The sequence below is a fragment of the Nicotiana tabacum genome, chromosome 17 (assembly GCF_000715075.1).
Source record: "Nicotiana tabacum cultivar K326 chromosome 17, ASM71507v2, whole genome shotgun sequence".
NCBI lineage: Eukaryota > Viridiplantae > Streptophyta > Magnoliopsida > Solanales > Solanaceae > Nicotiana > Nicotiana tabacum.
The window spans coordinates 72370518-72391087 of record NC_134096.1 but is presented as its reverse complement, the minus strand read 5'-3'; the positions used below and the strand labels follow the sequence as shown (position 1 = coordinate 72391087).

The window sequence follows — 20570 nt, the reverse complement described above, 5'->3', positions numbered from 1 at the left end:
GGCCAAATCTATTTATATTTGGTAGTCGCAAAGTAGATAAAACTTATATATTTTATGTATATAACATACAAAAATGTATATATGCAAAAAATATATATTTTCGGCTATACAATGTAATTTTTTCAAAAAAACAAAGTTTTCTTTTATGAAATCTTTTGATAAGTTTCTCATGATGCGCTGAATTGGGCGGGTCAAACACTTCTTGGGCTGATTTTGCCACGAAGCCCAACAAGCCTTATTCAACATTTGGGCTAAAAGTCCAATGTTTAGATCCAGAGAAAATCCCAGTCCAGGTCCACAAAGCTACCCGTAAATGCCACTCTTCCGCCGCAAACCACCACTAATACTACCACCAATCACCACCACCGCCGTTAACAACCACGGCGATAAACCATGCTGACCCAACTCTTCTCTAAACTAAACCATAAACCACCCACCATAACCACCATCCTCCTCCTCCTCCGCCGGAAAACCACCTCAGCTGAATACGTAGCCTCGAGAAACCGAGACCCCACTTTCGAAAAACTCATGGACAAATACAAAAACCTCTTCAAAGTCATCTCAATTCAAAACCTCATCCTCGGTTCTACCACCAACACCGCCGCCGCACCCCCCGCCGTGTCCGTTGACATCCTCAACCGCTTATCTCAGCGCCTCCATCTCAACCGCGGCGCCACCCATTTCCTCCGTAAGTACCCCCACATCTTCCACATTTTCCACCACCCCACCAAATTACAACCCTTTTGTACACTCACTGAATCCGCCCTCAAAATCACCCAACAAGAAGCTGCAGCTACCAATGCTTCTTTACCACTTGTAATCAACCGTTTAGTGCGTATGTTGTCTATGTCAGTGACTAAAACACTGCCCCTTAGAGCCATTTTCAAGGTATTTAGGGAACTTGGTTTGCCTGATGATTTTGAGGACAGTGTAATCTTGAAAAAGTCTAATCTTTTTGCACTCGTTGATAGTGGGATTGAACCAAACACTCATTTGTTGAAACTTGTTGGGGATGTAATACCAAAAAGTGAGTTAGTTGCAGCTGTTGATAATTGGAGGGTAATGGAGTGTTGTAAAGAGGATCGTGGGGTTGATAGGAATGAGATTTTGTATAGTTTTAAGCATAGTTATCCACCAGGGATGAAGTTGAGGAGGAGTTTTAAGGCAAAGGTTAAGGAATGGGAAAAGTTGAAGTACGTGGGGCCGTACGAAGCGGTGGAGATTGGGGAGAAGAGGAAGAGTAAGATTGGGATGATGGAGATGGAGAAAAGAGCAGTTGGGATTGTTCATGAGTTTTTGAGTTTGACAGTTGAGAAAATGGTTGAGGTAGAGAAGATTAGTCATTTTAGGAAGTGGTTTGGGATTGATTTGAATATAAGGGACTTGTTTTTGGATCATCCGGGGATATTTTATTTGTCGACAAAAGGGTATAGGCATACAGTTTTTTTGAGGGAGGCTTATGAAAGGGGATGCTTGATTGAACCGAACCCGGTGTATGAGGCTAGGAGGAAGCTTCTTGATCTTGTTATTTTGGGACGGCGTGGATTGTCTAGAGGTCACTCTGAGCCAACGAGCGTGAGACAGGGTGACGATGGTATTGAAGAGTTGAAGACTGATTCAGATGAAGATTGAATGCAGGGATGCTTTGCAATTGCTAAAGGATCATAGAAAGTCAAGAAGCATTGAACAAAATGCTTAGCGTGAAAATGGAGGTAAGAATAGAGAACACGAGTGCTATATTGTTCATTTACTCTGAGGTGGATTTCAAATCTTTTGATTCAAACACACAAGAGTTGTTTTCGTTTAATTTCAGTTGGATGACAGCATTCTAGTCCGCGGCATTTCAGCATATTCGTGTAACTATGCCTCAAATACCAAGCGAGTTAGGGACGGCTATATCAATCCTTTATATCCATTCGACTCTACTCGGGCTCATTTCATTCTTTTTTGGCTCATTTCATTACAACATATCCTTTTATACTATCATAAAAATTTAAATTCCCTCTTTTCATGGCTCCCTGTCATGTCTTTTAGAAGCAGAAACAAGTTAAATATATCTCACTTGTTCTACACTGTATGAACATTTTCTTCTTTTATGTCTTATGATCAAGAAAACCAGTCTTATCACTTGAGGTCAGTCTAACTTAACTAAGTGAAACCCGACAGAACGCATAAAATCTTATGCACATGAAACTCACGCACCAGACATGAATGCATGTCTGAGGAATGAAATGAAGGACTTCAGTGTTTAGCGACCTTTTAACTAATATGATAGGATGGTATGATGTTTGGGAGTTTGCATATATAGCTTTGAACTAGTTGAAAGATAGATGCAACTATGCGAGTATTATTTGAATACATTATATCCACGTGCCTCCATGTTTCATTGAGAAAACAGTCCACAGCAATCATGTCGTGATCTTTCCCTGTTGGAAAAGAAGCTATAAGCTGCATATCTGGTCCATTGATTTTGTTCTATTTGTTATCTTCCAGGGAGATGAGTTACATCCACAGTAGCAGAGACCAACTTCAGCGAGTGAGATGAATTATCCTCCACATCAGCATAGAGGTCTGCGTTTGAGAAAAAAAGGCCGAGTTTCAATTACTGATTACATGTAACAAGGCTGCAAAACTTGCTGCTGTATAAAGGATGATGTGGTAGCTGCAAGTGAATGTTGAGTATCACTGATACTTTAAGAGAGTTACTCGATTTAGAACTTGTGGTCTTTGGGTGAAGCACACATAGGCCGTAATGTTTGCAGTGCCTGCTTTTTGAACAATGCACGACTCTTTTCGATTGTTGCAAATCCATCTAGCCAAGCTGTTTTGGAACTTCTACAATTTCGTGAAGGATGGGGAAGCAAGTAAATGGAATCGGAGCATTCACTGTATCATCTTGGAAAAAGAAGTCCAAATCCTGCATGATTTGGGACTTGGAGCAATTCAGACGGAAGCTTGATTTCTATTTCTAACGTAGACAGACCAAGTGAAATTATGTATCTTACTTGCTGACTAATTATTTTGGTTTCTTAGGCATTAAGTGCAAGTTGAGTTGTATATTGCTCACAAGTTTTCTGGGTCCTTGGTTTCTCCTTTTTTATGAATGAGTTAAGAGTTCTAAGCTGATATTAGTTGAAGAAGAATGTAAATTAAATTTTGAAATTTGGTTTGGAAATTGGAATAATGCACCATATGGTATAACCCAAGGAGTTATTTGGATTTAGTCTTTCTGCTTTCAGTCTCACATTCAGGCATTCAGCTTTCTTATCAACCTTAAAAAGTAGCAGAATTAAATTAAACAATCACAAATTGCATACTGTTTCTTAGGGTGCCAGTTATAATTAAAGCTTTTTGGGCCATATAACAGCTTAGTTTCCACCTCAAAATCAAAAAGTAGAGAAACGTGCTAATTTCTTAGTTGAATTTTTGTAGCGGAGGTGTATGCAACAGGTATTTTTACCTGAGCACTTAATGCAAGATCTCACCTTAAAGTAAAAGATATAGTGAAGTGACAGTTGAATGAGCCAGTCCGGATTAATGCTTCTTTGGCATCAGATAAGTTTCACCAAAACCCAAGGTAATAAATAATGACTGGCATACAAGCCCAACGGCAATTTAGGTGTCCATGCACATGTAGAACCAGGAAATAAATGGCAGATTATACTTTCATCTTTTGTTCTCTCTCTATATACAAGTTCCATCATTAACCAGTGTTTGTTTCTTTATGGTATGTGGTTATAATCCAATAAACCCTCTACTAAGCTGGAACAATGGCAATCACATATGTGTCAACTTTGTTTAGTAATACATATACATATACAAAACAGTAAGCATTCAGGAAGTTATAAAATCACTTGTTACTGGTTTTGAAGTTTGAACCGTTGAATTTTCTGAAGACACGCCTGAGCTCTTTCCAAGACAACATCAATCCTACTCCTCTTAGTACAACTCACAGGATCCAGCACTACTTTTTGCAGTTTCTTCTTGGGTTCTTGATTTCCCTGACTACCATAGCTTTCATTTTTCCTCTTCCTGTTGCTTGATGACTCTATTCAGACACCCAACACACAAACTCAAACATCAGCAGCAGAGCAAACTGACTAAACTAGTGAATGAAGATTACCATTACATGCACCCACAATCAATGACATTGATTATTAAAAATCTAACCATGAGTATTTTTAAAAGTGCAAGAATGCCACAAGAATCAAGATTTGCAACCTAAAAACAATTTTTGAGCCACCTTCGCCCCTACTCAATGTTATCTTTGACACGATTTATATATATACGAAAAAAGAACTGGTTTAAATTACCATAGTTATACTGGATAATTTTCTGACAAAAGGAATTCTATTATTTGAACCCCAGTTGGACCATGTATCTTCGGCCGTGCCCACAATTTTTGGTGGAAAAGTGTGCATACATGGTCAAACTATATAAATTTTAAATATTTACAACAATATACATTAAGTTCGAGCTAAACGCAACGGGTTAAGTAGAGAATTCACTATCAAAGGAACATATGATAGCAAAAACATAAAGAAGAAATAACCTTGAGTAGCAGCAGAGGTTGAAGGAACAGAATCAGAGTTGTTGGATTCAAGAAAAGAGATGAAGGATCTGAGCTCCAACTTCAGATACTCAAAGTTGTTTGGGTGCTGATCTTCCAAAATTTCCAGTTCTTGTTTTGCTTGCTCTATCATATTAATGTTCGTTTTTGCTGAACCAAACACATTCCATGATGTTGATGGCCATTCCATTTTTGCTTAGAACTTCCAGGGAAATGAAAAGACAAAAGAAGAGCAAAAGCCGGAAAGTTCGAATTCATTAATAAATGAGTTTGTTCCTTTTGTTTAAAAATCCAACTCCTCGTACAGTGTCAACTAGCCATAAAGCGCGACATGAAAAGGTTTTATGTCCGTTTCTCGATATTATAAACGCTTCGTTCCTGTACCCACTATTAAGTGGAGTGTACATGCTACATTTTCTAATTTAATACCTTGGTTATTCATTAATTTATATATTAATTAGAAATTAAAATTAATACTCATTCTGTTTCATTGTTTGATACACCATTAGTAATTCTTTTTTATACTATTAGGTTATCCAATGATATCTACATGTAAGTTTGCTTAAAATAAGTTATTTGTTACTACAGATAAAAGTGTAAAATTTTCTTATGCTACGGATGTGGTCAAGGTCTAATAGGAGCAATTAGAATAAAGTGACTAGATTGAGACAAAGTTAGAATTTGAAGTTTATGAGTTCGGATTTCTAAATATTTTAAATTAATGAATTCTAAATTAATAATTTGTACATATTTAATAAAATTTCTTAAGATAAATATATAATTTTCATCAAAACTATTAGGTCCGGCTGAACCGGTAGCTTCTTCCTTCCCTTTGCCCATGTGACTAGGAACACATTGCAATATTAGGGGCAATTGACTCTTACATACCAATTGCATAAAGTTCCAATTTAGACGAATAACCAAACAACCTCTAAACATGCACCATTTTTTAAAGTCAGGTATCAAATTTACGAGTTCTTTTTTACTTTAACACCTATATTTCATAAACTTAATATGAATAAACACCTTTGACCATAGATATGTATGATTGCGTATCGATGTTCATAACACGTAGCGGAAGACAATAACAATCTTAGGCAGAATTTTTCGTGTTTAAAATTTATTTACATGTCAAAGATCGGATCTAAGACGTACCTGATGAAGAGAGTCTCGTTTTAAATTTTTTCGATAGTGCGAAGACGCTATGCGTATACACACCGAGACTCATCTTTGCTATCAATATTTTAATCAATGAAATTCCACGAACAAATTGAATGAAAATATTGTGTTGAAATTTTTCTCAAAAATCCCAACTCAAAGGTAGAAGAACAAGAAATAATTTTCTTGTATAGTATTTTCTATTTTGACTTTGCATTGCACTATTACTTTCTCAGATCAATTTTCTTCTCAAGAATAACTCTCTTGGTTTTTACACGACTTTACAATATGTATAAGATCTATATCTCCCTCATTCTTAATTAGGACTCTCTCTCTCTCTCTCTCTCTCTCACACACACACACACACACACACACACACACACACACACACACACACACACACACATATATATATATATATATATATATATATATATATATATATATATATATATATATATATATATAATTTCCATTGGAAAATACAAATCACATGCTTTTATGGTAAATATTTAAAAAATATGTAACTCATTTATGGAATTCAATTCTAAATTGAATTCTACAATTTAGTCATACTTTTAAAATAAAAATATGTAACTCATTTATGTAATTCAATTCTAAATTAAATTCTATAACTTAGTCAACATTTTAAAATAAAAACATATATATATATATATATATATATATATATATATATATATATATGTCAACCAAGAGATGTAATTTAGTTTTCTTATTTAAAATAGAAAACTTCACTTTGTCCACAATATTAATTATATCCTTTGTACTAGCAAAGAATAAAATAATATTTTATTTGGACTGATAACTAGAATTTATTTGACTAATTAAATTTTTTAATTTAATTATCAAATAATAAAGTAATTAATCCTTTAGCAAAGATCAGAACACTCGTTAGTGTGCGACCCCATAGGTTCAATACTAAACCAGTAGTAAATTGATCACATCAATATACTAATCAAGGGTGACGTCTAGAAATACTCCTTAACGACCGGATATCATGAAGTATACAATTTACTCTCAAGAACCTGTAGAAGAAGAATGTATTAATTCCTTCTGTCCTTATAGCTCTGGGTCACCTTAAGATATGGTTCAACTGTGAAATCCTAATAGGCGACCGACTATGTGTTCATGTCAAAAATAATCGACCATTGAATGACCTAAGAAACTCTTTTCTTCTTTTATTCAATCGCCCTGGCCAAGGTCTTAATTTGGTCGGTTATAATTTATGATAACATGAAGCTTAAACTTTGTACCAAGAGTTAACAGATTCCATCTTAATCAATCACTAATTCTACAAATATTTAATAGGGCCATAGGTATCTCGTATCAAAGCACAATAAATAACTTGTCAATTACTATGATGATATCAGGTCAAAGGAAACTCTTACATCACATTCTTCAAGAGAATATCCTATTGACAGTTTATGGTAATTCTAACCATTAGAAATTATCCAATTAATCGGTTCAATAATCATATCTCTATATGCATCATCTATTTATGTTATTTAGTTAGTGAGATCAACTAATCTTTATCCCATAAAGACGATCACATAAATATTGATCTAGCCAGATTACTAATGTCCAAATTAATAATCCTACGATCAAGAACAAAATTTAAGTTAAATTGTAAGAGACTTTACTCTCATTATCATGATTCCATCATGATGACAAATCTCAAAATTTAATCAAGGATCTTATTAAATTAATCAAGCAATTAATAATAATTATGATAAATGAATATCAAATACTATATATTTTTATATCAAATAACATTCACAAACATATGTTCATGTCATCAAATATGAGATTAGATCTAGGGCATATCTAATATATCCCAAACAAGATCATGTTTATGTGTCGAAGATGTAGCTAATATGACAAAAGTGCATGTCAATTGCGCTTGTGAAGCGCCTGTATACGATGATTTTGATAAAAATAAATTATTAAATTTGCAATAATTAAATAAATGTAAATGACAAGGAAGAGGCCAAAAAAAAAAAAAAAAAAAAAAAATTTCTTTCCCAGGTACTTTTGGAGAAGTTTGGGATGTCTCATAATGTAGAGAAAGGGGTAAAAACTCGGAAAGAGTGGGTAGAAGTGAACATTAGAACTAGGCCAAAGAAAATACAACCTTAAACTAAAAAAATTACCTTCAATAAAATCATTCCAAAAAATAATGTCTCCGTCTTTAAATTACAACTTATTGCTCCAAGTAAACCTATCGCTAAACCACTAAGATTATAGTATCACTAATTTGTTAAAATTTTATGTGTAAGATCAAACTACAACGATATAACTTATTCTTGTTCGTTATGGTTTGTTTTAGCTCATCTTAACTAGAAAAGCTAATTACATCAGCAATTCATTCATCAAATCAAGTGCTTAGTAATAGTCGAAGATCGAAGGTTTAAAATTTTCTTCGCCATTAAACTTTTTTGTTGTTCTTAATAGTACTAAAACTTTAAAACTCTAAATTACTTCCCTTTTCTTTGTGAGAGATATACTTTTAGTTCTATCTTGCTGTGATTTCCTCTAAAATGATAATCTGCTATTATATATATATATATATATTAGATCTCATGGAAAAACTTTTTTTTTTTTTTTTGAAGCGTACGTCTCACAAGTTTTTTTGGCAGCATCAACATTTCCAAGACGTATGTTATTACTATCACGGTGTTTGATTGAATAACAAATATCTTTTTTTCTTCACCAAATAACATATTTTATATTTAGATAACATTGGGATTTCATGTCAAAATATTTGAACTTCTACAGAAGAAAGTTGTTGAGGACAAGATAAAGATCCCAGGGCCCAGAATATACAAGGCATCTAAGGTAAAAATTGCTTCTTTGGACTTCAACCTTTTTGGAAGAAAGAAAGGGGCAAGTGCACAAATAGCTATTATCGAGAATAATATTTAGAGATTAACCAATACTTATTTTATTCTGAAATTTAAACTAAAAATCTTAAATTCAACACAATTCAAAACAATCTACTCTTGAAAAAATGCAAATTCAGAATGCACTGACTAATTCCTAAATAGTAGCCTATAGAATGAACCGTGTCATTTCTTCAGAAAAGAAAAGTCAATCTAAAATTGCCTACCAGATTTTGTCCAAACAAGAGCCCACAATCTCTCCAAGTGTATGGTTAAACTCCAGACTTATTATATAATTGTCTGCTAATTATAAACATGAGCTATTAGAACTTCTTTCTAATTTCCATCACATCATATCCTAATAGCCATAAGTCATTTACTCTGGAGCCTTCAAGAATGACCAAGTACATACTAACAAAAATATCACATACATAATTCCAAACAAAGTAGTTCTAGAAACATCTCCTTCAAATCCTATATAAACAAACTATATTATAACATTCTTACCATCTTTCCCTCCAAAAGTAGTCAACTGCCATTAACTTCCCTAAGTGCACATTACATACATTAGCACAAAAATCTGAGCTGAGAAAATGAAAATGTCCCCTGCCCTTTCTTTGTCTGTCATTCAATTTCCCCTATGCAAATCCCAAGATCTTTCTAAGGATACTAACAATCCTAAAATCTTTAGTAAAGAAACCCCATGTCAAAAATCATATTCAGACACCAGAATAAATAGGAGGAAGCTGTTGAGTGGTAGTGGTTTGAGCCTTGTAGCAGGGACTTTGGCTAAACCAGCAAGAGCAGAAACTGAAGCACCAATTGAAGCAACTTCAAGTAGAATGTCATATTCAAGATTCTTGGAATACTTGAATGAAGGTGCTGTGAAAAAAGTTGATTTTTTTGAGAGTAGTGCTGTTGCTGAGATATTCAATCCTGCTCTTAACAAAGTCCAGAGAGTTAAAGTTCAGTTGCCAGGATTGCCACCAGAATTGGTGAGAAAACTTAGAGAGAAGGATGTAGATTTTGCTGCTCATCTCCCTGAAATGAATGTCATAGGGCCACTTCTTGATTTACTTGGGAATTTAGCTTTTCCATTGATATTGCTTGGCTCTTTGCTGTTGAGAACCTCTTCTTCAAATACTCCTGGAGGGCCAAACCTGCCTTTTGGATTAGGAAGGTATGTCTTGTATATAGCTTCTGTTACTGTTAATTTACTAGAATAATACTTCCTCGGTTTAAATTTAAATTAGTTAGTTTGACTCGGCACGTAGTTTAAAAAAAAAAAACAGAAGACTTTTGAAAAAGTTTAAGAGGTAAAAGCTTTGTGGGGGGCATGATATTTGTGTAGTTATAAAAGTTTTTTATTAAGGTTAAAATAGATAAAATAAAGAGTTTAAAGTTGAATTATTTTCAATTATAGAAATGTATAATTCTTTTTGGAACGTACTAATAGGAAATTGTATCATCTAAATTGAAATAGAAGGAGTAATTTTTAGTGGTAAAAGTAGTCTACTTTGTTTGAATTTAAATTTCGGTTAGATATTTTAGGTTGTTGAGATATTTTAGGTTTTTCAATATTTTATAAATTTGTGTATTTTATTTTCAAGTTGGCTATTTAAATCGCTCTATAGTTAATAAAACTTAGGAGAGACAATTTCAATCATTTCCATCTCTTTAAGAAACCCAACAGTATGCTATAATAGAAATTCCATAAACATGATCAAGATTGAACATTATGTCTAGTGATGTAATCTTCAACAACTACTAATAACTAGTATTTGTTTGTGAATAATGCAGGAGCAAAGCAAAATTCCAGATGGAACCAAATACAGGAGTAACATTTGATGATGTGGCTGGGGTAGATGATGCAAAGCAAGATTTTCAAGAGATTGTTGAGTTCTTGAAAACCCCAGAAAAGTTTGCAGCAGTTGGGGCAAAGATACCAAAGGGAGTTCTCTTAGTAGGGCCACCAGGGACAGGGAAGACATTGCTAGCTAAGGCGATTGCCGGAGAAGCAGAGGTTCCATTCTTATCTCTCTCTGGTTCAGAGTTTGTTGAGATGTTTGTTGGTGTGGGAGCTTCTAGAGTTAGGGACTTATTCAACAAGGCAAAGGAAAATTCACCTTGTTTAGTCTTTATTGATGAGATTGATGCTGTTGGGAGGCAAAGAGGAACTGGTATTGGCGGTGGAAATGATGAAAGAGAGCAGACACTTAACCAACTTCTCACTGAAATGGATGGTTTCACTGGAAACACTGGAGTCATTGTCATTGCTGCCACTAATAGGCCTGAAATTCTTGATCAAGCTTTGCTTCGACCTGGAAGATTTGATAGACAGGTATAAAATGAGATTTTGATTGTAAAATTCCAATAAAATGAGGTGTATTATACAGTTTCCAGAATACACTTCACTTATATTGATATTTCATTTTATTAGGTAAGTGTTGGACTGCCTGATATAAGAGGAAGGGAAGAAATATTGAAGGTTCATAGTAACAACAAGAAGCTTGATAAAGATGTGTCTCTAAGTGTTATTGCAATGAGAACTCCAGGATTCAGTGGTGCAGATCTTGCAAACCTCATGAATGAAGCTGCTATTCTAGCTGGAAGAAGAGGAAAAGATAAGATTACCTCGAAAGAGATTGATGATTCCATCGATAGAATTGTTGCTGGAATGGAAGGAACCAAGATGACAGATGGCAAAAACAAGATTTTGGTAGCATATCATGAAGTTGGACATGGTGTCTGCGCGTAAGTTAACAATCATTTCTTTCCTCTCATTATTTTCATTTATACTAGATTATACATGAAGCAAAAAAAGGGAGTAATTTGCTCCTTATTGAATTTTCAACTAACATCAAGTGTTCAATATATCAGGCCCTTAGACAAGGTGTTTAGATGAAAAAACCGGACAAATTTAAGAAGCTGTCTAAGTATTCAATCTTTTCAGTTTGTTATTTGTAATCAAAAGACACAGTACTAAAGAATGTGTCCTTGTGCTTATAGGACATTGACCCCTGGCCATGATGCAGTACAGAAAGTTACATTGATCCCAAGAGGGCAAGCTCGCGGTCTTACATGGTTTATTCCTGGTGAAGATCCAACCTTGATATCTAAGCAGCAACTTTTTGCTAGAATAGTTGGAAGCTTAGGAGGTAGAGCAGCAGAGGAAATAATTTTTGGTGAAGCAGAAATCACTACTGGTGCAGCCGGAGACTTGCAACAAATAACTCAAATAGCAAGACAGGTATTTACTTAACACATCATCTTGTTGCACCACATTAAAAGAGAACAACATATTCGAATACACACAAGTATTAACTTGCCAATGTTTATATCATGAGCAGATGGTGACAATGTTCGGGATGTCTGAGATAGGACCATGGGCGTTAACAGATCCAGCAACACAGAGTGGTGATGTGGTGCTGAGAATGCTGGCGAGGAATCAAATGTCAGAGAAACTAGCAGAAGACATTGATGCATCGGTAAGGCACATAATTGAGAGAGCATATGAAATTGCAAAGAACCACATAAGGAACAACAGGGAGGCAATCGACAAATTAGTGGATGTGTTGCTAGAAAAGGAGACTCTTACAGGAGATGAATTCAGAGCTATACTCTCTGAATTCACTAATATCCCATCAGCTAACATAAACAGCAAACCAATTAGAGAACTGATTGAGGCCTAAGCAAAATTACTTCCAATGTACAGCTGCAGAAACTAAAAACTTTCACCAGATTGTACATGTATAGTGTAGTGCAGAAAGCTTGATCAATGTAATATAATCTTCATTAACTTTGTGTATCAAGATCTAACCGGAAATGCTTTATTAAGCTTAAATTTTTTTTTTTTTTAATATGTAAGAATACTCTATAAGGATTCGAAAAGGAAAATGGAAAAGGGAATACTTCTAGCAACTAAATGCTCTAACCAAATTAAATCATTTTCCACAAGATTCTTTATGACGCTCAATCTTAAAAATGCGTAAAAATTATTTAAACTCTTTACCACTTACAAGTTACAAGTATCATTAATCACAACTTCCCCAGCTCCACGCTCGCCCTTCAGAAAAATTATATTCACCAAGTTTAACTCAAGTAAAATAGTTAAACAAGTTTTTCAAGATTATCTTGAGATGTCCTCTATTTGGATTACTTTAGTGGTAGTTTCTGTACCTTTAGCTGCTTCTAATTTCGGCTTAACATCTTGGTTCAATTTCATAAAACAAATTGATATAGCAAGAACAGCTGCTTAGTTGCACCAGAACAATCTTGAGCTACCAACATCCAGTTGATTCATCATTTCATTAAACAAACTTATAGAACATAGATAACATATACTGTACACACCCTTTATACCTGAAAAGCCAAAGGATTCTACATCTTTATTTTCTTGGAAGTTCAAGAACACAAGATAATTAAAAAAAAGAAGGCTATAACCTATAATCATATGATAGGGAAAATTATTGGATGATGAGACGCCTGGTGCAAAGGGTACAATAATATCTGCGCTTAGTCTTGAAATAAAGAGGGACAAAGCAGAATCTCCACTGGCTCTCCATGTCTAAGGCTTGAACCAACCCTCCACAGTAAGGACATGCTCCTGGAGCTGCCTGTCTTTGTAATACCCTCTCATCTTCATCACATACAAACACCAAACACATCTTCAACTTCTTTATATACCTTCCTTTCTCTATGAAGAAGGAAGCAGGAGCGCAAATTACCCAATCCTAACACGGGGAGGTAGTGAGTAGTGACAATAAATAATAATACCGACCAGTGAGTACAATCAAATGACTTAACAAGGACCATAGGAGGGCACGTCGTGTGTCAGGACCATCTTAATTCCAGCTCCAACAGGGTACATTCAAGTTGTTGCATATATACAAGATTTACAGCAAAACTTGTTTTTTTTCTCTAGTATATATAAGGTGTCTATTAACTTGCAGGTTGGTAATAAAGAAGCTTAGATCACTAGGAATAACTAAGATATGGCAGAACAGAATACCCAAGAAAGAGTCACAATGGTGGGGTTGTCGGGTCAAGGAAAAGGGAGATATATATTCACAAAGATATAGTAAGAATCTGGAAAAAGCTAGTGATATCTCGAATAAAAGGACTCAAGTACAAAACGCGGTGACGTCATCAAGCTTTTATTTATGCTTCTGGATAACATTCTTTTTTCCTTTGTGCCAAAATACATATGTTAACCCGAACCAAATCACTATTATACATTTTTTGCCGACAAAAATTATCCTACACACTTAATTTTTTTGAAATGTAGCTGAAACACTATTTTTTTTCTTAGCCAGTTCGTCAAAATTTGTGTGATGTCAAGCACCAATAAAGTCGTGACACATGTCATGCTAAAAAAAAAACTTAATTTCCACCTTAATTAATATATTTTCTTAAAAAACAAAAAAGAAAAAGTCAAACGATACCCCTCACCCAACCCATCTCTCATCTTCCAAGACCACTTTTGGTCATCTTCTCCAATTAAGCTTTTTCCTCCATTAAAATCTACCTGTATAACCCCTCCAAATCACGGATATTCCGTTTTCCTCCCTTCTTCTCTCATTTCACACCCAACAATCGCCCAAACTTTCTCATCACTACTGGCCGCCGAAAAACTCTACGCCGCTCGGAGTTTCCGACTGGCCGGCCAAAATTGCCCCTTGCTGTTACCAGACAATCGGATCTGGAGGAACCTCGTCGAAGAATGGTCGGATCTTGGCCGGATTTTCCGATTTTATTTTGTATATGTTCTTCTCACCTTTTTGTTTCATCTGAAAGATTGGCCAGAAAATTAAAGACTCTAGCAACCCATAGTTTTGCTGTCATCTGTTCGTTTCTCGGTTGCCTTACCACCACAGCTCCGGCGATTGCCACCATTGTAGCGACAATTTTATTCTATTGTTTATTGGCTTTGATGGATTCTATGTTTGGAGTTGTTTTTCACTGTTATTGTGTCTACATTAAAGTTATTGCTACAATTGTCCTATGTTGGAGTTTGATTGATTATCGTGTGGAGGAGGGGCAAATTATTTGGAGATATAATAATTAAAAATAGTAAAAATAAGAAATGACTCAAAAAAAAGTTAAAAATAAAAAATGCTTAAAATGTGGCACTTAGATTTTAACTTAGGCATTTTACCTCTTTTAAACAATAAAGAAATCAGATTATTCCGAAACAACAAATAACAAAAGTTGATACAGAAATAAGGGAAAATTGTATTTTATCTTTTCTTTTTCTTCCATACTTTTCAATTTTAAGTAACATATATTTAGAGTATGCCCTTTTAGAACTTGTACTTCTAACATGGAGATCAACATATTTCTTTCACATTGATCTCTGGTTGGATATATGCTAGTCAATGCACCAAAATTAAAAAAAAAATAAAAAATTCTGTACTTGTAATTTTAAGGGACACCTTGACTCAGCATAGCAATCCCTGTTTCAGTTGCTGAAATGATTTATGACAATTGTACCACCCAGATATGTACATGAATGATTTAAGCGGACATGTGGCAATACTAACAGAATAATAGAGAATGATAAAACACCTACTAGAAGAATAGAGTTCAAGAATTTAAGAAACTATCGACCCTGGTGTTATCCTTCCTAGAGAGAAACTTCATGCAAATGGGTGGTTTCACTCCTGCCAAAGCTAGTATTGAACTGGGTAAAGTCCAGACCCCGTCACCACAAATCAATCCAGAAGCCACGGCAGGTCCAAATGCATCAGCCTTGGCCTTGTTTATCTTTGACCAAACGAACAATATCAAGCTCCCGAGACACATATCAATAGTAAAGTAGGAGCCAAGATAGAAGGGAATGGCCATGGCCATTGGGAGAGGAATGTATTTTGCCTTGTTCTTTCCCACGAGATCTCTGATGCCATTGATCACGATAGCTCCAACGAAGAATATATAGCAAAGGGTGAGGCAGTGCTTTGGCAGAGCTGAGAAACCTTCAACTCCTATGATAGACATGCTACGAAACACCAGCGCATAAGGGGCAGGGTATGCTGAACCTGGGGTACCTAAGCTGTGGAATGCCTTAAGGAAGAGCCAAAATACACATGGGGAGATGACACAACCCATTGCTGTGCCAATGATCTGGCTTATGAACATGGACCGAGGGGAAGCCAATGTCATATAACCAGTCTTGAAGTCCTGTGATAGGTCGGATGCAGTGGAAACTATGTTCATCATGACACCACAAGCAGCAAGTCCAGCAAGAACCCCTCCGTGAGCAGCCCCGGCCCATGCACCAATTGTGAAGATTGCCAGCTTCCCATAAGTGGACGCCAATGACCAGTCCGTGAGACCACAACCGTAAGCATTGCAGAAAGCTAGTACTGGTGCAAAAATATAAATCACTATGATGTGGTACCACTTAAGTTGATGGAAAATGTGTGGAAGTGTTATAATGGAGATGACCGCAATGCCAACATAACCCACTATGGCAACCCATGTCGGGATTTGATCCTTGAGGAAAAGCTCTGTTCGCCGCTGGTCATCAAAAGACATGGAAGGCTCCGGAGGAGATGGACGAGCGCCAACTGGCAAAACCGCACCTTCATTTTTAATGCGCAATTGCATATACAAACCATATAATGTTCGTCCAAGTACCTTACAGAAATTGTAGAGACCATCACCAAGGATCATGGCTATTGCTATGAAGACCTGCAATAGAAGAGAATTATGGAAAAGATATCTTAAGAATTGAAAATTTTGCCTCATTTTGGTCCTTATTTCTGGTCTAAAAGAAAAAGGAGGAGATTACCTTATAGCCCTGCAAGCCGTGAAAGCTGGCGGGACTCTCATCTGCAGGGTACCAATGACCCTTTCTGTCCTGAATTAGAGGCCACATTATACCCCAAGAAAGGATAGATCCAAGTAGCAAAGAGATGTTAATTAGATAAGGACATATCATCCCTACACCAACATATGTTGCTGAAAAGTCAAAGTAGAACCTGGTTGATTGGAAACAATTAAAATGTTAAATAAAAGTAAACAAAAGTTGAAAGGAGATATTAAGATGTTATTGATCCCCACACCTCAAACAACCAGACACTAATTTTGTAAATAGTTTCAATGAATCTCAATTCATCTCTTTCGATGTAGGTCATTTGGAATTAGAACCTACCTGTTCTCATAGGCTTTAAGACCAAACGTGGGAAAACTTGCAAATCCACAGTCATCCCCAGCAGTGAAAAACCATTGGAAGAAACCCCATAGGAAGCTGAAGGTGAAGAACTTTCCCAGAGCTTTAACTTGTTTCCTGTAGTGATCGATTAGAAAGAAACAATAAAATTGTAATCATACCATCTGTACTAATGCTGACAGAATTTACTAAAATGTATAATATTCTTACTTTGCTAACTTTGCTCCTTGTGGGGTGTGGAAACTGTTGATAAGGTGAGCAGTTGCGGTGCCACTTGGATAAGTCAGTTTGAAGTCTATGATCATAATCTGAAACATAGTTTTTTGCATTATCAAGATACAGTGTAGAAGAATAAAATAAGGATGACTAGTTCAAGTGTTAACATGTCATTCCAAGTACTATGTAGAGCATAAAGCTCTAGTGTCTCGATCTGTGTTCTAAAAAATATTAAGGTTGATTACGCTCTAGAGAAGTGTCATAACAAAAAAAAAATCAACTTGTAGAGGAAAAAGTAAAAGTGACAGCTGCAGAATACTAAATCTTGCGAACAGCTTTTAACTTTTTGTGAGGAAATTTGTGATGCATATACATTACACATATCCTGAGATATAGTAATATACCTTACGAAGAGGAACCACTGAGAAAAGCCCAAGAAAGCTAACAACAAAAAGAAACCCTATCATCCATCCCAAAGAGGGGTTCTTAATATTAGCTGCATTATTAGCTTCAACTGCTTGTTTGGCAACAACTTCACTCATGCCAAACAGATAGCTTCCAAAACCTCCTGCTCATCCAAAGTAACATAAACAAAAATTGAGTAAGAGTCATTGAATTTGAGATGCTCCTATCATTCTTGAGAAGAAATATAAGAAACATTTACACATCTTTTCAAATAAAGGCATGGAGGAAAAATAAACGGCTGCTGCTAACTCAATGAGCTAGCATTGTTGCAAGATAATGTGGGATTTATCAAGGGAAATTCGATTACAACAAAGTTGTGTGGAAGAACAGGCTCAATATTGGCAAATTGTTCCAGTTTGTTTGATGCTTCAATAGACTTAAAAACAAAAAAGGAAGAGTAGAGGACTTCAGTTTGCATTACTTCCCATTCTTAATTGAATATAGCCAAACAAAGCTGCATACAGTTTGTCTTGTATAAACTCCCCCCCAAAAAAGCTAGCAGATTTCTTATACTACTATATTAAGCATCCCACTGAGAAAATAGTCGACTAGATTCTGTAGAACTTCTTAAGATTGTGGTCTGTTTCACCTTAGACTAATATCATCCTTTCAGTCAAAGTTCCCTAAATCAACTCTTCAAATAACTTTTCAATTTGTTAGCAGTATATGCTATCATCTATCTAACAATTTCGTCTGCCAAATTCATTGCAATAAATTCAAGTTAACTCGAAAGCAAATTCAACGAAAACCATCTTGACTAAGAGGTCAGCCAAACATTATATACGTGGCAACATTGATTTTAAAATGGCATATATCATAAATTTATTAATTTGGTACAAATACCGAATAGAAATATTTTTCCATGTTGATAGTCTGCAAAATGGGAAAAGGAACAATTAAGTCTGAATCTGCGGATTTTGTATAGTGACTTGTGGAAAATGATAGGAGTAGCGGTAGTTGCCTCTCTTATTTTTTACTATTGTTATTGATCACTTATTATAGATAGTTACACATAAATTCACTAATTATTATGACACATAATTAGTGGAATCAATAACATAAAAATAACGTAGGCAACGTGTTATGACATGTTAAATAATAAAAATTCTTTACATTATCGGTGTATATAAATTAAATTCAATAAACCTCACAATTTCTCAATTTTAAGTCAACCTAACACTAGAAATCAAGTAAATGACACTCCATTTTGCCGAGATAAGTGGATAGACTTTCAGTTAGTCGTGGGTTCACATTCTTGAGTCTCCACCAAACTCATACATTCCATTCCCAATCTTCCTAGTTGTACGACTAGTAGATCTGAGACACAACTACTTTTATATATATATATATATATATATATATATATATATATATATATATATATATATATATATATATATATTACTCCATCACACTTAAGATTTGTTCTTTAGTTTAGTTCGACTCATCTACTTTCCAACGCCTCAAATTAAGTTTTTGAAATAGTGTCATAGACAGTACTTCTCATACTCTACATGTTAGAAACCACCAACTTGGCTAAATTGATTACTACATTTCTCTATTCTCTCATGTCTATTTTAATTAATTTTTTAATCTTTTTTTTGGTATACACTATTTGATTTTTCCAAATTTCAAGAAAAATTAATTTTTTTTTTTAAAAGTTGTCCTTGAAATATTTGTTATATTTTGAATGAACAAATTAAGATTAATATGATCAATTATATTGTTAATTAATATTAAAATATGAATCCCGTAAAAATAACAAAAAAATAAAATAAAAAAAGTGGACCAAAAGGAGAAATAATCATAAAACCGTAGAATTTGTACGGTAGGAGTTGCATTTATAGCTATTCTAGAAATTCACAAACCTTTGAGCCTAACTAGATGGGACCACCACTTCCAAAAGGGCCCACACAACCTTTCACCCGTGTATGGTCAAGCTGCTATTATATTCAATGTAGACCCTACTCAACCCACAAAGGCTTGAGACCAAAAAGGGCACATGAGAAATATCCCATGGCCCAATTTAATGATTTAACATGCATGCTTTCTAATCTACTTTTACTACTTTTGGCTTATCCAAGTTTCTTAACAAACTGCGATATTATATACAAAAATTACACTTTAACCTCTAGAGTTTAACCTAATTCTCCTTTAACCCCTACCACTTCTGGCTTTTGGGTCAATTCTGCAAGCCGAGATATCCACAATATCTTAAATATGAAAAAATTAAATTGCGATAAATGCATGAAAAAATTGTTCCAAGTTTGCAGCTTAACTGTTTGACAAAAAGCCTATGAGAGAATATAGTTACCGCTAAAGGCAATGCCGGAAGTAGCAACAACACAGGTCTGAATGACAGTGTTTTCTTGGCGAGTGAAAGGTTGCTTGAGAAACCCAGATTTCTCAAGAAGTCTAGTCCAAGTCTTGACGAAAAAGAACCCCAAAAGACCCGCAGAAACATTGAGGGAAGGGATAATACCAGTGGTGAGATTCAGCTTCATGACAATGAAAGTGAAAAGAACTCCCAATATGAAACTCACAACAAATGCCCTCAAAGTTAACTGGCTTTGCCATGAAGGCACTTCTTTGGACTCAAAGATCCTTTCTACAGAGTCTAAAGCCTCTCCTTCTATTTGGGTGTCATCATTTTTCTTTCTGTTTACACTGTTGGATCTATCCATAGCCATACAAAGAAACCTTTTTTGGGTTTCTACGACTCTGTTTTTCTTTGTTTTCTTGAAGTTGAGATGGGTATTTAACTATATAGTGAAAAAGTTGATCATAATAGAAAGTTTCAAATGAAAAAGGAACCTTATTTTTTTCTTAGTTTTCTTGAGGTTTATATTGTGAGGAAGTTGACCAGAAAAAGGATACTATGGGATTTGTCAAAATCAAAGGAGGGTATGGTAGTTCTTATCAGATGGTGAGTTGGCCTCGGTGTTATATAATCAATTTCTAAGTGCTTAAATGGGAGTTCCGATTTGGACGCTTTATTGGGTAGAAAAAGAAGGAACAATGAATTTTTCTGAAATTAAAGTCAGCAAAAACTTGGGGATTCTGTGATGACTGAGACTGAAGATGGAAA

The 20570-nt window shown here is 35.1% G+C and overlaps 4 protein-coding genes across 5 annotated transcripts; 2 read left to right on the top strand and 2 right to left on the bottom strand.

The window, feature by feature from the left end:
- The first annotated feature begins 318 nt into the window (after positions 1-318).
- On the top strand, positions 319-3162 carry LOC107795981 (protein ROOT PRIMORDIUM DEFECTIVE 1). 2 transcript variants are annotated; one of them, XM_016618690.2, is made up of 2 exons: positions 319-1712; positions 2494-3162. In XM_016618690.2, the coding sequence occupies exon 1, from the start codon at positions 394-396 to the stop codon at positions 1630-1632; it is 1239 nt and encodes a 412-aa protein (XP_016474176.2). In that variant the 5' UTR covers positions 319-393; the 3' UTR covers positions 1633-1712; positions 2494-3162. The 2 variants fall into 2 exon arrangements, with proteins under 2 accessions (XP_016474176.2, XP_016474177.2); XM_016618691.2 differs by having other exon boundaries at positions 1814-3162.
- A 573-nt stretch (positions 3163-3735) lies between these two features.
- Positions 3736-4776, bottom strand: LOC107795983 (uncharacterized). The gene is made up of 2 exons (XM_016618692.2): positions 4553-4776; positions 3736-4048 (listed from the first exon to the last, which is right to left on the bottom strand). Exons 1-2 carry the CDS (start codon positions 4758-4760, stop codon positions 3858-3860), a joined length of 399 nt encoding a protein of 132 aa, XP_016474178.1. The 5' UTR covers positions 4761-4776; the 3' UTR covers positions 3736-3857.
- A 4355-nt stretch (positions 4777-9131) lies between these two features.
- On the top strand, positions 9132-12427 carry LOC107795979 (ATP-dependent zinc metalloprotease FTSH 6, chloroplastic). Its single transcript, XM_016618688.2, has 5 exons — positions 9132-9808; positions 10429-10969; positions 11069-11382; positions 11638-11878; positions 11979-12427. The coding sequence occupies exons 1-5, from the start codon at positions 9222-9224 to the stop codon at positions 12318-12320; spliced, it is 2025 nt and encodes a 674-aa protein (XP_016474174.1). The 5' UTR covers positions 9132-9221; the 3' UTR covers positions 12321-12427.
- Positions 12428-15068: 2641 nt separating this feature from the next.
- Positions 15069-20316, bottom strand: LOC107795978 (putative metal-nicotianamine transporter YSL7). The gene is made up of 6 exons (XM_016618687.2): positions 19797-20316; positions 17422-17585; positions 17012-17109; positions 16784-16918; positions 16421-16610; positions 15069-16320 (listed from the first exon to the last, which is right to left on the bottom strand). Exons 1-6 carry the CDS (start codon positions 20170-20172, stop codon positions 15214-15216), a joined length of 2070 nt encoding a protein of 689 aa, XP_016474173.1. The 5' UTR covers positions 20173-20316; the 3' UTR covers positions 15069-15213.
- Positions 20317-20570: the final 254 nt, after the last annotated feature.